The 14,930-nt window shown below is 45.8% G+C and overlaps 1 protein-coding gene across 2 annotated transcripts in view; it reads right to left on the reverse strand.

The window, feature by feature from the left end:
• Window positions 1-859, reverse strand: part of zeb2a (zinc finger E-box binding homeobox 2a) — a 55,747-nt gene extending 54,888 nt beyond the window's left edge. The window contains exons 1-2 of one of the 2 annotated variants that reach the window (XM_069662581.1): window positions 803-859; window positions 576-706 (exon numbers count right to left, since the gene is read on the reverse strand). In XM_069662581.1, the coding sequence (XP_069518682.1) occupies window positions 576-648 (73 nt within the window). In that variant the 5' untranslated portion in view covers window positions 649-706; window positions 803-859. Of the gene's footprint in view, window positions 1-575 lie in introns of both variants that reach the window. The other variant, XM_069662582.1, reaches the window with a different exon arrangement.
• Window positions 860-14,930: the final 14,071 nt, after the last annotated feature.

The following is a 14,930-nucleotide window of genomic DNA, read 5'->3' on the forward strand; positions in this document are numbered from 1 at the left end:
ATAAATGAAACTGTTTCTGAGTTTTAAACTAATTAAATCTCATATTTTAAATTAAAAACACAATCGTGTGTGTGTGTGTGTGTGTGTGTGTGTGTGTGTGTGTGCGCGCGGCTCCGCTGACAGTTTGTGTTTGAGAGCGCGAGCTCAAAATACGGAAAGCTTTAAAAGGTATTAAATAATAAAAAAAGACAAAGAAAGTTCTGAACCGGGTCAGACTGAGACCTGCGGACCGGCACGACTCGGTCTCACTCACACCAGAGACTCGGGACGCGCCGCGCGGAGCCACAGGTCCGCACGCGGGCTCACATAACGGTTTTTCCTGCTGCTCAGACCTCCTTCTCCCGCAGCGTCCCAGATCCACTCCATCACACACCGACCCCCGGAGCCTTCACACAGAGACCCCCGGAGCCTCCACACAGAGACCCCCCCCCCCCCAGAACCTCCACGGAATACCGATGAAGAACTCTTTTTGAGTCCCGGGTGGGACACGCGGAGGGCGGCCGGGCAGGGACACGCAGAGTTTGCGGGAGTTGTTGCGGGCCTGTGTGTGTGTGTGTGTGTGTGTGTGTTCTTACCGTTCTTCCTGCGGGGGTTGGCCTGTTTTCGCCTCTTGCAGCGGGGACCCTCCGCCATGATCTCCTGCTTCATTGATGAGTCGCTCTGGTCCGCATGGATCCCCGATCCGGACCCGCTGCTGCTCCCGCTCCTGAAGACAACACACAGTAAATCCCAGAACTCGGACCCGCCCGGACCCCCTGTGACCACTTCAGGGAACTTTGGGAAAAATCAAAACTCTCCACACTTTATTTCCTTTGACTTTGTTTTGTTGGAGAGCGTGCACCGCGCGCACCGCCGCCCCGCGTCCCGTCCGCCTGATCTGAGCTGAGAGGAGGACTGTGCTGTGTGACAGGGGAGGGCGGACACACACACACACACACACACACACACACACACACTGCTGTGTGTGTGTGTGTGTGTGTGTGTGTTTCAGCAGCTCTGTGTAATAACATTTAACTTGATTTTGTTTTTGTTTCCAAATGACGCGAAAAATTTCTGTTTTTTTCCTGCGAGTTCAAAAGTTGATCTGATCATCAATAATCGACCAGTCACCGATTCATGTGTCAGGAGGAACATCAGAGTGCGTGAGTGTGGCGGGACTGTGCGGTTATATAAGCTGCGTGAAGGGTCAAGCCTGCGACAAAAGACGCACCTAATATTCAGTTTATCTGTGTGTTATATATGTCATTATAATGTGCGTGTGTGTGTGTGTGTGTGTGTGTGTGTGTGTGTGTGTGTGTGTGTGTGTGTGTAACACTCATACCTTCCTTGTTTGTTTATTTACCTAGCCGTGTTAATATAATTAATATAATTGTATTTCCGGTCTCTGTAATGTTTCTTCTTCGTGGATTTTTGTATTTGAGCGGCTGCTTATGTCCTCGGTCCTCCGGATGTGAGCGGGGAGCGGCAGCAAAGGACGCGGGGACAGACCTCCTCCTTCCCGGCCTGCCGTCCTCTCTGCTCCCGCTGTCAGCTCCGGAGGAGATCTGCCCCCCCTTCCAACCTCCATCCCTTCTGCATCCTTCTACACCTGAAGCGGCAGGAGCGCGCGGGAGCGCGCACCTGTCTGATCTCACCTGCAGGTACCTGCGCAGGTACAGATGAGAGCAGACAGGTGCGCGTGGAGAGGAGAGGAGAGGAGAGGAGAGCAGAGGAGAGGAGCGGGTACCTACCGGAGCGGCTCGTGCCTCCTCCCGCTGAACGAGCAAAAGAAGAAATGGCAGAAAAGAGAAAAAGTGCTGCAGCGCGTGCACCCCTCCCTCAAAGAATAACAAACTGGATCCGGTCCCGGAGCGTTGACCGGGAGGGAGCGTCGGTCCGGGCGGCAGGTCGGGACTGAACCGTGAGTCGCCTCCCCACCGGAGCCTGTCACCGTTTTTTATTCCTGCAACATAAACAGGCGCGAGACCCACTACCAGCACGCGCCACCTACCTTCACGCAGAGGGATAGCCTAATTGAGGAGTGTCCTCCTCCTCTCCTCTCTACCTTCTCCCCCTTCCTTCTCCTCCCTACTCCTCCCCCCTCCTCCTCCTCGTGCACACCATCACCTCTCTGATCCGGATCACTCTTTGTTTCTCTTTGAGGGTTTAAATCAGCAGCTCGTGCCGGTTCAGCGCGCCCACGCGGCCCCTCGTGCCGCTCACATTGGAGCAGCACGCAGCACCTGATTGGCCCACACAGGTAGACTACCTGAGCAGGTGCAGCTTCAGCATCACGCGCTGCTCTGAGGCGGAGGCAGGAGCATGCGCAGACGGCTTGGTGCTCCGCAGTGTTTTAACAAACTGTTCGGTCCAAAAACGGACACTTCCGGACTTTGATTGACGGATGAAATGACGTCAGGTCAGCTTTTTGTTACATGAAAAACAAAATGTATTATATTTATAATCATATTTTTAACATGAAAGATCTGACATAAAACATTGATGAAATAAATAATGACAATAATGAAAAGAATAAAAAAAACTACTAAAACATGAATAAATAAACACGAACTAAATAAAGAACAATAATAAATGCTCATAGAAAAATGAATAATTACATCATTATAATAAACTAACTAACATTCTAACGTTTAATAAATCATTAATTTTAAAGCTATAATTATAAAGAAAGAACGTTAAATATAATATAAATAACAGCCTTTTAAAAAACATTCAATAAAAATCATTAAAGCGATAGAATACAAAATAGAGTAAATAAAAAAAACTTAAAACATTTATGAGTAATTACATTTCTAACATTACTTTCTTCACTGAAGCTCAGGTGAGACCATGTGACCACAGGTGCTGGTACCTGTAGGGAGATTTAATATGTAAACATTCAAGTATGAAGGCCTGAGTTTAAACCTTCAAAATAAAGGTTGTCCTGTAATGCTGTGAGCTGCTTCAGATTCTCTGTCAAAATAAAAGCCCCGCCTGTCAAACAGTTCTCACAGAGCAGCACTGATGTTTAGACTTCAAAATAAAGTCCTAAAAAACAGGTAAGAGAAGGAGAAGGAGAAGGAGAAGTTAATCTAACTAGTCTCAAACCTGCAAAAGGTTTGTTGTTGTCACACACACACACACACACACACACACACACGCACGCGCACACACACACTCACACACACACACACACTTTGTGTGTTGCAACATGAACGCCTGCGGACATTAAACGTGACAGAAACAGTAAAAGTTCATGAGAGCTGCTCATCTGTTGACACACAACTACACAACAGAACAGTACACGACTACACAACAGAACAGTACACAACTGGCATACTGCAAAATTAATTTGAAAAGCTCCTCCATACTACATTCTACCGCCAAATGCAGTATGCAGTATTTAGCTTGTAGTATAGAGTATGTAGTATGTGGTATATAGCATGTAGTATATAGTATGCGGTATATAGCATGTAGTATATAGTATGTAGTATATAGCATGTAGTATATAGTATGTAGTATATAGCATGTAGTATATAGTATGTAGTATACAGCACGTAGTGTATAGTATGTAGTATATAGCATGTAGTATATAGTATGTAGTATATAGCAGGCAGTATACAGCACGTAGTATGAGGTATGTAGTATATAGTATGTAGTATACAGCACGTAGTATGACGTATGTAGTATATAGTATGTAGTATATAGTATGTAGTATATAGCAGGTAGTATATAGTATGTAGTATGTAGTATATAGCATGTAATATACAGCATGTAGTATGTAGTATATAATATATAGCATTCCGTTTATAGCATGTAGTATATAGTATGTAGTATGTGTTATGCATGTAGTATATTGTATGTAGTATACAGCACGTAGTATGAAGGAAGTAGTATATAGTATGTAGTATGTGGTATATAGCATGTAGTATATTGTATGTAGTATACAGCACGTAGTATGAAGGAAGTAGTATATAGCATGTAGTATATGGTATGTAGTATATAGCATGTAGTATATAGTATGTAGTATACAGCACGTAGTGTATAGTATGTAGTATATAGCATGTAGTATATAGTATGTAGTATATAGCATGTAGTATACAGCACGTAGTGTATAGTATGTAGTATATAGCATGTAGTATATAGTATGTAGTATATAGCATGTAGTATACAGCACGTAGTATGAGGTATGTAGTATATAGTATGTAGTATACAGCACGTAGTATGAGGTATGTAGTATATATCAGGTAGTATATAGTATGTAGTATGTAGTATATAGCATGTAATATACAGCATGTAGTATGTAGTATATAATATATAGCATTCCGTTTATAGCATGTAGTATATAGTATGTAGTATGTGGTATATAGCATGTAGTATATTGTATGTAGTATACAGCACGTAGTATGAAGGAAGTAGTATATAGTATGTAGTATGTGGTATATAGCATCTAGTATATTGTATGTAGTATACAGCACGTAGTATGAAGGAAGTAGTATATAGTATGAAGTATGTAGTATATAGCATGTAGTATATGGTATGTAGTATATAACATGTAGTCTATAGTATGTAGTATACAGCAGATAGTGTATAGTATGTAGTATATAATATGTAGCATTCCGTTTATAGCATGTAGTATATAGCATATAGTATATAGCATGTAGTGTATAGTATGTAGTATATAGCATGTAGTATATAGTATGTAGTATATAGCATGTAGTATACAGCGCGTAGTATGAGGTATGTAGTATATAGTATGTGGTATATAGCAGGTAGTATATAGTATGTAGTATGTAGTATACAGCATGTAGTATACAGCACGTAGTATATAGTATGTAGTATATAGCATGTAGTATGTAGTATATAATATACAGCATTCCGTTTATAGCATGTAGTATATAGTATGTAGTATATAGTATGTAGTATGTGGTATATAGCATGTAGTATATTGTATGTAGTATACAGCACGTAGTATGAAGGAAGTAGTATATTGTATGTAGTATGTGGTATATAGCATGTAGTATGTAGTATATAGCATGTAGTATATGGTATGTAGTATACAGCACGTAGTGTATAGTATGTAGTATATAGTATGTAGTTTGTAGTATATAACATGTAGCATACAGTATGTAGTATACAGCAGATAGTGTATAGTATGTAGTATATAATATATAGCATTCCGTTTATAGCATGTAGTATATAGCATGTAGTATGTAGTATATAGTATATATTATGTACTATGTAGTACATAGCATGTAGTATGTAGTATATAGCATGTAGTATATAGCATATAGTATATAGTATATAATATATAATATATAGCATTCCGTTTATAGCATGTAGTATATAGTATGTAGTATACAGCACGTAGTATGAAGTATGTAGTATATAGCATGTAGTATATGGTATGTAGTATATAACATGTAGTATATAGTATGTAGTATACAGCAGATAGTGTATAGTATGTAGTATATAATATGTAGCATTCCGTTTATAGCATGTAGTATATAGCATATAGTATATAGCATGTAGTGTATAGTATGTAGTATATAGCATGTAGTATGTCTAACCCTAACCCTGTATTATGTAGTATGTAGTATATAGCCTATATTATATAACATATAATATATAGCATGCAGTTTATAGCATGTAGTATATAGTATGTAGTATGTAGTATATAGTATGGCATTTCAAACACAGCCTTAGACTAAATAAAAAGATGGCCGACATGAGACACATCTCTATCGCCCCCTGCTGACTGGCTACAGTAAAGGTCATAAAGCTGTCTCTTAATGATATCACTCTACCATGCTGTGGCTCTGTGGTAGAGTTGGTCATCTTTCAGTTGGACACTTTGGTCGATCCCCTGCTCCCTCAGTCTACATGTTGAAGTGTCCCTGGGCAAGACACTGAACCCCAAATAGCCAACGGGTATGAATGTGATAACTGATAACTGATAACTGGGCACTTTACATAGCAGCCTCTGCCATCAGTGAATGAAAGTGTGTGTGAATGGGTAAGTGTGACATGTAGTGTAAAAGCAGCTTTGAGTGGTCGCAAAGACTAGAAAAGCGACATATAAGTACAGTCCATTTTACTGCGCACACTCTGGCTCCTAATGACATCACTCTACTGCGCAGACCCTGGCTCCTAATGACATCACTCTACTGCGCAGGCTCTGGCTCCTAATGACATCACTCTACTGCGCAGACCCTGGCTCCTAATGACATCACTCTACTGCGCAGGCTCTGGCTCCTAATGACATCACTCTACCACGCAGGCCCTGGCTCCTAAGGACATCACTCTACTGCGCAGACCCTGGCTCCTAATGACATCACTCTACTGCGCAGGCTCTGGTTCCTAATGACATCACTCTACCGCGCAGGCCCTGGCTCCTAAGGACATCACTCTACTGCGCAGACCCTGGCTCCTAATGACATCACTCTACTGCGCAGACTCTGGCTCCTAAGGACATCACTCTACTGCACAGACTCTGGCTCCTAAGGACATCACTCTACTGCACAGACTCTGGCTCCTAAGGACATCACTCTACCGCGCAGGCCCTGGCTCCTAAGGACATCACTCTACTGCGCAGACTCTGGCTCCTAAGGACATCACTCTACTGCGCAGACTCTGGCTCTTAAGGACATCACTCTACTGCGCAGGCCCTGGCTCCTAAGGACATCACTCTACTGCGCAGACCCTGGCTCCTAATGACATCACTCTACTGCGCAGACCCTGGCTCCTAATGACATCACTCTACTGCGCAGACCCTGGCTCCTAATGACATCACTCTACTGCGCAGACCCTGGCTCCTAAGGACATCACTCTACTGCGCAGACTCTGGCCCTTAAGGACATCACTCTACCGCACAGGCCCTGGCTCCTAAGGACATCACTCTACTGCACAGACTCTGGCTCCTAATGACATCACTCTACTGCGCAGACTCTGGCTCCTGAGGACATCACTCTACTGCGCAGACTCTGGCTCCTAAGGACATCACTCTACTGCGCAGACCCTGGCTCCTAATGACATCACTCTACTGCGCAGACTCTGGCTCCTAAGGACATCACTCTACTGCGCAGACCCTGGCTCCTAATGACATCACTCTACTGCGCAGACTCTGGCTCCTAATGACATCACTCTACTGCGCAGACTCTGGCTCCTAAGGACATCACTCTACTGCGCAGACCCTGGCTCCTAATGACATCACTCTACTGCGCAGACCCTGGCTCCTAATGACATCACTCTACTGCGCAGACTCTGGCTCCTAAGGACATCACTCTACTGCACAGACTCTGGCTCCTAAGGACATCACTCTACTGCACAGACTCTGGCTCCTAAGGACATCACTCTACCGCGCAGGCCCTGGCTCCTAAGGACATCACTCTACTGCGCAGACTCTGGCTCCTAAGGACATCACTCTACTGCGCAGACTCTGGCTCATAAGGACATCACTCTACCGCGCAGGCCCTGGCTCCTAAGGACATCACTCTACTGCGCAGACCCTGGCTCCTAATGACATCACTCTACTGCGCAGACCCTGGCTCCTAATGACATCACTCTACTGCGCAGACCCTGGCTCCTAATGACATCACTCTACTGCGCAGACTCTGGCTCCTAAGGACATCACTCTACCGCACAGACCCTGGCTCCTAAGGACATCACTCTACCGCGCAGGCCCTGGCTCCTAAGGACATCACTCTACTGCGCAGACTCTGGCTCCTAAGGACATCACTCTACTGCGCAGACTCTGGCTCCTAAGGACATCACGCTACTGCGCAGACCCTGGCTCCTAATGACATCACTCTACCGCGCAGGCCCTGGCAGTAAACTTTTTGATTAAGATTTGATCATATTTTGTTTATCATTGTTTTTTTTAGAATATTAGTTTTAATTCACTTTTTTCCCCACCTTGTTGTATTTCACTTTATTTTATTTTTCATGCAAAAGTTGTAATCTAAGTGCCCTGCGATTGGCTGATGGAGTGGGGCTGGAGAGGGCCATACAAATAAAAACCTGAGAATTTGTAAAAAAAAAACAAACAACAAACAAACAGTTAACTGTAGAAAATCAACTGAATGAAATCAGATTTTATTTATTTGACCGCTCTCATGAGGCTTTTATTTTGACCAGCAAGAATGTCTGTACTTGTGGCAGGTGTCGGCCATGTGATCACATGGTCATGTGACTCTGCCCCTCACGCACAGGTGGATGATAATCTGTGATGGAGACGTGGATTACTGTAATCTGTGTTTTGGGGTGTTGGTTGGGGGGGTATTATGGGGTGTTGGGGGGGCGGGGGGGCGGGGGGGTTTAAAGGGGTGTTACACTAATCACAGTATAAGTGTCCCATTAGGCTTACATCGTGGGCACATCTGTCTGAACCCCAACAAGCTCTGTCTGCTGGAAACACAGGTGAAGGGGGAGGGAGGGCTAAGAGGGGGGATTATCAGGTCTGGGGGGACGGGATGAGAATAATGCCTGTTAATGCCCCCCCCCCAACAAATCCTTTAAATTAACATGTACATGTGTCAACACGAAGAGGTTACTACAAAATAAGAGCCCTGATCTGAAAGAGGATGTGATACAGACCTGATGGGACCTGATGAGACCTGACAGGCCAAATGAGACCTGATGAGACCTGATGGGGCCTGGTGACACCTGGAGAGACCTGATGAGACCTGATGGGGCCTGGTGAGACCTGATGAGACCCGATGGGACCTGACGGGCCTAATGAGATCTGATGAGACCTGGAGAGACCTGATGGGACCTGGTGAGACCTGATGAGACCTGATGAGACCTGACGGGCCTAATGAGACCTGATGAGACCTGGAGAGACCTGATGGGACTTGATGGGACCTGGTGAGACCTGATGAGACCTGATAGGACCTGATGAGACCTGATGGGGCCTGGTGACACCTGGAGAGACCTGATGAGACCTGACGGGCCTAATAAGACCTGATGAGACCTGATGAGACCTGATGGGACCTGGCGAGACCTGATGAGACCTGACGGGCCTAATAAGACCTGATGAGACCTGACGGGCCTAATGAGACCTGATGAGACCTGATGAGACCTGACGGGCCTGTTGAGACCTGATGAGACCTGATGGGACCTGGTGAGACCTGATGAGACCTGATGAGACCTGATGGGGCCTGGTGACACCTGGAGAGACCTGATGAGACCTGACGGGCCTAATGAGACCTGATGAGACCTGATGAGACCTGATGAGACCTGACGGACCTGATGAGACCTGATGAGACCTAATGGGACCTGATGGGACTTGATGGGACCTGGTGAGACCTGATGAGACCTAATGAGACCTGATGGGACCTGATGGGACTTGATGGGACATGGTGAGACCTGATGAGACCTGATTGGACATGATGGGACCTGGAGAGACCTGATGAGACCTAATGAGACCTGATGGGACCTGATGGGACTTGATGGGACATGGTGAGACCTGATGAGACCTGATGGGACCTGATGAGACCTGATGGGACCTGGTGAGACCTGATGAGACCTAATGAGACCTGATGGGACCTGATGGGACTTGATGGGACATGGTGAGACCTGATGAGACCCGATTGGACATGATGGGACCTGGAGAGACCTGATGGGACCTGGTGAGACCTGATGAGACCTGATGGGGCCTGATGACACCTGGAGAGACCTGATGAGACCTGACGGGCCTAATAAGACCTGATGAGACCTGATGAGACTCGATGGGACCTGGTGACACCTGGAGAGACCTGTTGAGACCTGATGGGCCTAATGAGACCTGACGGGCCTAATGAGACCTGATGAGACCTGACGGGCCTAACGAGACCTGATGAGACCTTACAGGCCTAATGAGACCTGATGAGATCTGATGGGCCTGTTGAGACCTGATGAGACCTGATGGGACCTAATGGGACCTGGTGAGACCTGATGAGACCCGATGGGACCTGATGGGACCTGATGGGACATGCTGAGACCTGATGAGACCCGATGGGACCTGATGGAACCTGGAGAGACCTGATGGGACCTGGTGAGACCTGATGAGACCTGACGGGCCTAATGAGACCTGATGAGACCTGACGGGCCTAACGAGACCTGATGAGACCTTACAGGCCTAATGAGACCTGATGAGATCTGACGGGCCTGTTGAGACCTGATGAGACCTGATGAGACCTAATGGGACCTGATGGGACCTGATGGGACATGGTGAGACCTGATGAGACCCGATGGGACCTGATGGGACCTGATGGGACATGGTGAGACCTGATGAGACCCGATGGGACCTGATGGAACCTGGAGAGACCTGATGGGACCTGGTGAGACCCGATGAGACCTGATGGGGCCTGATGACACCTGGAGAGACCTGATGAGACCTGACGGGCCTAATAAGACCTGATGAGACCTGATGAGACTCGATGGGCCCTGATAGGACCTGGAGAGACTTGATGGGACCTGGTGAGACCGGATTAGACCCGATGGGGCCTGGTGACACCTGGTGAGACCTGATGAGACCTGATGGGGCCTGATGACACCTGGAGAGACCTGATGAGACCTGACGGGCCTGTTGAGACCTGATGAGACCTGATGGGACCTAATGGGACCTGGTGAGACCTGATGAGACCCGATGGGACCTGATGGGACCTGGGGAGACCTGATGGGACCTGATGGGACCTGGTGAGACCTGATGAGACCTAATGGGACCTGGTGAGACCTGATGAGACCCGATGGGACCTGATGGGACCTGGAGAGACCTGATGGGACCTGATGGGACCTGATGGGACCTGGAGAGACCTAATGGGACCTGGTGAGACCTGATGAGACCCGATGGGACCTGATGGGACCTGGAGAGACCTGATGGGACCTGATGGGACCTGATGGGACCTGGAGAGACCTGATGGGACCTGATGGGACCTGATAAGAGTGGGTGTAACATTGACCTGGTCCTGGTTCTGGATCAGATGCTTTAAAGGACTGAAGAAGAGGTGGACTTTATGATGTGTTCACTGTCTCTGCACACATGTTGTATGTATTCCCTCACACACACACACACACATACACACACACACACACACACACACACACACACACACACACACACACGCACACACACACACACACACACACACACACACGGACACACACACAACTCTGCAGGCTGGATTAAAGAGGAGGAAGAAGACTGTCCTCCTCCCACTCTTCCTCGTCTCATCACAGCTTCCTGTTCAATCTACCTGACAGTCCTTTCACAGGTACACACTAATCTCTCCCCCTCCCCCCGGTCCAAACGCTCCTCATCATTTCTCTTTTCTCTTGTCGGTATCTTCCCCTCTCAGGGGGATGAAGGTCACAGTGTGGACATGAGGGTCCAGCAGGACCATTCATTCAGGGGGCGGGTGGGGGGTGTCTCTCCTGTTAACCTGGTGTTTGTGTGTGTGTGTGTGTGTGTGGGGGGGTCTCTCCTGTAAACCTGGTGTTTGTGTGTGTGTGTGGGGGGGGGGGTCTCTCCTGTAAACCTGGTGTTTGTGGGGGATTAAGTGTTTCCTGTCAGTCAGGTAGGAGGATGAGCTGGCGTCTGAACAGGTTTATTCTGCAGGTTTAAAGCTTTCAGAGCAGGCAGACATCTGCTGCTTTCACTCCTACTGACACTCATTCAGCTGATTTTAATTAAACATCTGTAGCTGCTCATATACTCACACACACACACACACACACACACACACACACACACACACTGATCAGGGTGATGCAACGCTGCGACTGTCACTAACCTACAGAAAGCAGACCTCCCAGTCTGTGCAGGACTGCACCAGTTTGTACCTGTAAACTGTCTCACTTAATCAGTGGTGGACAAAGTACACAACTACATTACTTGAGTCAAAGTATAGGTCCTCGTGGTCAAATATGTCTCCGATACAAGTGAAAGTTGCTCAGCCAGATTATTACTTGGGTTTTAAAGAACTTTATTTTAAAAATACTACTTTAAAAATCTCAAAATGTTTTATTTTCACAAAGCATGAGTGCAGTCAAGATGACATGGGTGTTCATTCTGCTATTATGTTTATTAAGACATCATTATTTACATTTTAAAAATCACAGCTCCAAAATAACAGGAACAAAAACAGGAACAAAAACAGGAACAGTAATAGCAACAAAAACAGGAACAAAAACAGGAACAATAACAGGAACAATAACAGGAACAGTAACAGGAACAATAACAGGAACAATAACAGGAACAAAAACAGGAAAAATAACAGGAACAATAACAGGAACAAAAACAGGAACAATAACAGGAACAAAAACAGGAAAAATAACAGGAACAATAACAGGAACAGTAACAGGAACAATAACAGGAACAATAATAGGAACAATAACAGGAACAATAATAGGAACAATAACAGGAACAGTAAAAGGAACAATAACAGGAACAATAATAGGAACAATAACAGGAACAATAATAGGAACAACCAAAAATACCTGATGACCGGGGAGAATGTCAGCCTGGCTTCACACGGTGAGAAAACATTATGGTCGTGGGTGCTTGGGTGGAGAATCGTCATCCTCTGTCATAGCCATCATTACCACTACTGAATGAATGGCCTGATCTGACTGATGTTAGCTCTACATTCAACCATGGAGATGTGTGAGGTGCAGCTACAGCATCAACACTTAGACAAACCACACGCAGAACTACACAAACACAGTTTATTGTCTTTGGGATTTTAGAAAGAAAAGAAAATTCATCAGTCGTAGCGAGTAAGTAAACATTCATAGAAATTTAGTGGAGTCAAAGTAACACGTTTCCCCAAAAAAGAAAACTCAAATAAATAAAGATACTCAAAAAATGTACTTTAGTAAATTTACTTCGTTACTGTCCGCCCCTGCATTTAACCTGATTAAAAATAATGATAATAATAATGGTTCTTGTTTTCTGTGCTAACATAGATGTTATCATGTTTGGTTCACTCATTATAAGCTAACTCAATATACATATGATCGCTATGCTTACAGCTAGCTGAACATGCTATCTACCTGCGAGCTACTGCCATAATCCTCCTGTGATGTCATCATGTAGCTTAGTGTAGCTGGTTGTATTTAAATGTAGAGGAGCTGTTAGCAATTACAGTAACGTGAAATCATGAATTGTTGCGGATGACGTCATTACACTGGTACTTGGTAGCTATGCTAGTAGTGCTGTAGCTACATCACTGACCCAGCAGGTCTGTGATCTCAAACTTAATTACTTTGGGCTTTTGTTGGTCAAAAAAAATCAATATGTGAAATGTAATGCTACTTAGCTAATGTTAGCATGCTAACACACTAAAGTAACATGGAGAACATGATAAACTTTCTACCTGTAAAACACTAAGATGTAAGCATTGTCATTATGGCTGTGATTCGGCGGTAGAGTCGGTCATCTCTCAATCTGAAGGTTGGGGGTTTGATCCTTGACTGCTGCAGTCACATGTCCGTGGGCCAAGTGTCCTTGGGCAAGACACTGAATCCCAAATTGCTTCCGGTGGCACAGCCATCGGTGTGTGAAATTGGCACTTAGGCCTTTGTCATCAGCTTGTGAATGTGAAAGTGACATGTAGTGTGAAAAAGCAGCTTTGAGTGGTCGGAAGACGAGAAACGTGCTATATAAGTACAGTTCATTATGAGCATGTTAGCATTCAGCTCAAGGCATATGAGTATCTCAACACTGCCTCACTGAGCTGCTAGCATAGCTCAATGTTTACACCTGTACACCTGGGTCATCAGTACACCTGGGTCATCAGTATACATGGGTCATCGGTACACCTGGGTCATCAGCACACCTGGGTCATCAGTACACATGGGTCATCGGTACACCTGGGTCATCAGTATACATGGGTCATCAGCACACCTGGTTTGTAATCACGCCTAGTTCATCAGCAAACCTGGGTCATCAGCACGCCTGGTTTATAAGCACGCCTGGGTCAACAGCACGCCTGGGTCATCAGCACACCTGGGTCATCAACACGCTTCAATCATCAGCACACCTGTCTTTGTCTGACTCTGGGCGTTCCTCAGGGATCGATGCTTGCTCCTCGTATATTCTCTATGTAAAACCACCTCCAGGTCAAACATTTGAAGAGCATCGTATTATTTAACATGTCTGTCTGCAGCGTGTGTTCCAGGCGCCCTCTTGTGGTGCTCAGAGGTATTCGTCAGCTGTGTCACAGTCAGTAAAGTTTTATATTCTACAAACAGGTTAAAGACATGTTGAAGTCATTGATGTAATTAGCTGTTAGCTTTTTAACGAGGGGCTTTGACTCCGTCCCTGTTGCTATGGTGAACGGTGAACAGACCGTTTCACCTGTACTACTCATGAGGTGTCCATTGTCAGGAGTTAATGCACAGCCTGCAGCCAATCAGAGTCCAGTATTGACAGACCATGGTATAACTGTGGATGAATGACAGCAGTTGTTTCAGGCCTGTGGTCTGATGATGTATGAAACACTGGGTTCTATCAGCGCTAACACTCCCTTCCTGCTGCAGCTCCACTGTCACATAACAAGCTCCGCCTCCTCCTGCACACTTTCCTGTAATCACTCTGAACTCACAACCTCCTGCTTCCTCCTCAGGTATCTCCACACCACTTCCTCCGCCTCCTCCTCCTCCTGTACTTAAACATCAGGAGGAGGCTGATCTGGGAGCAGTATGAGCTTGACAATCATGTCACAGGATGCTGTTTGTCTTTATCAGAGCTCCTGAATGCATCACAGCAGCCAGCAGGAACCACGCAGGGTTAAATATAACTGACAGGCTGTCAGTCAGATCACAGAGACGACAGGACGTCAGCGCTCTGTGAGACACGATTACAACGACCAGGACGACAATAGCATCAGATACAACAGCGGCACAGCAGTCACGTGAGGACACACGCTGATCACACTTCATTCACACGCTAACGACCACATGACCTGTCC

This window comes from Semicossyphus pulcher, unplaced genomic scaffold (genome assembly GCF_022749685.1).
Source record: "Semicossyphus pulcher isolate SPU_LCO1_2020_fin unplaced genomic scaffold, fSemPul1.0.p SCAF_15, whole genome shotgun sequence".
In the NCBI taxonomy this organism is placed as follows: domain Eukaryota; kingdom Metazoa; phylum Chordata; class Actinopteri; order Labriformes; family Labridae; genus Semicossyphus; species Semicossyphus pulcher.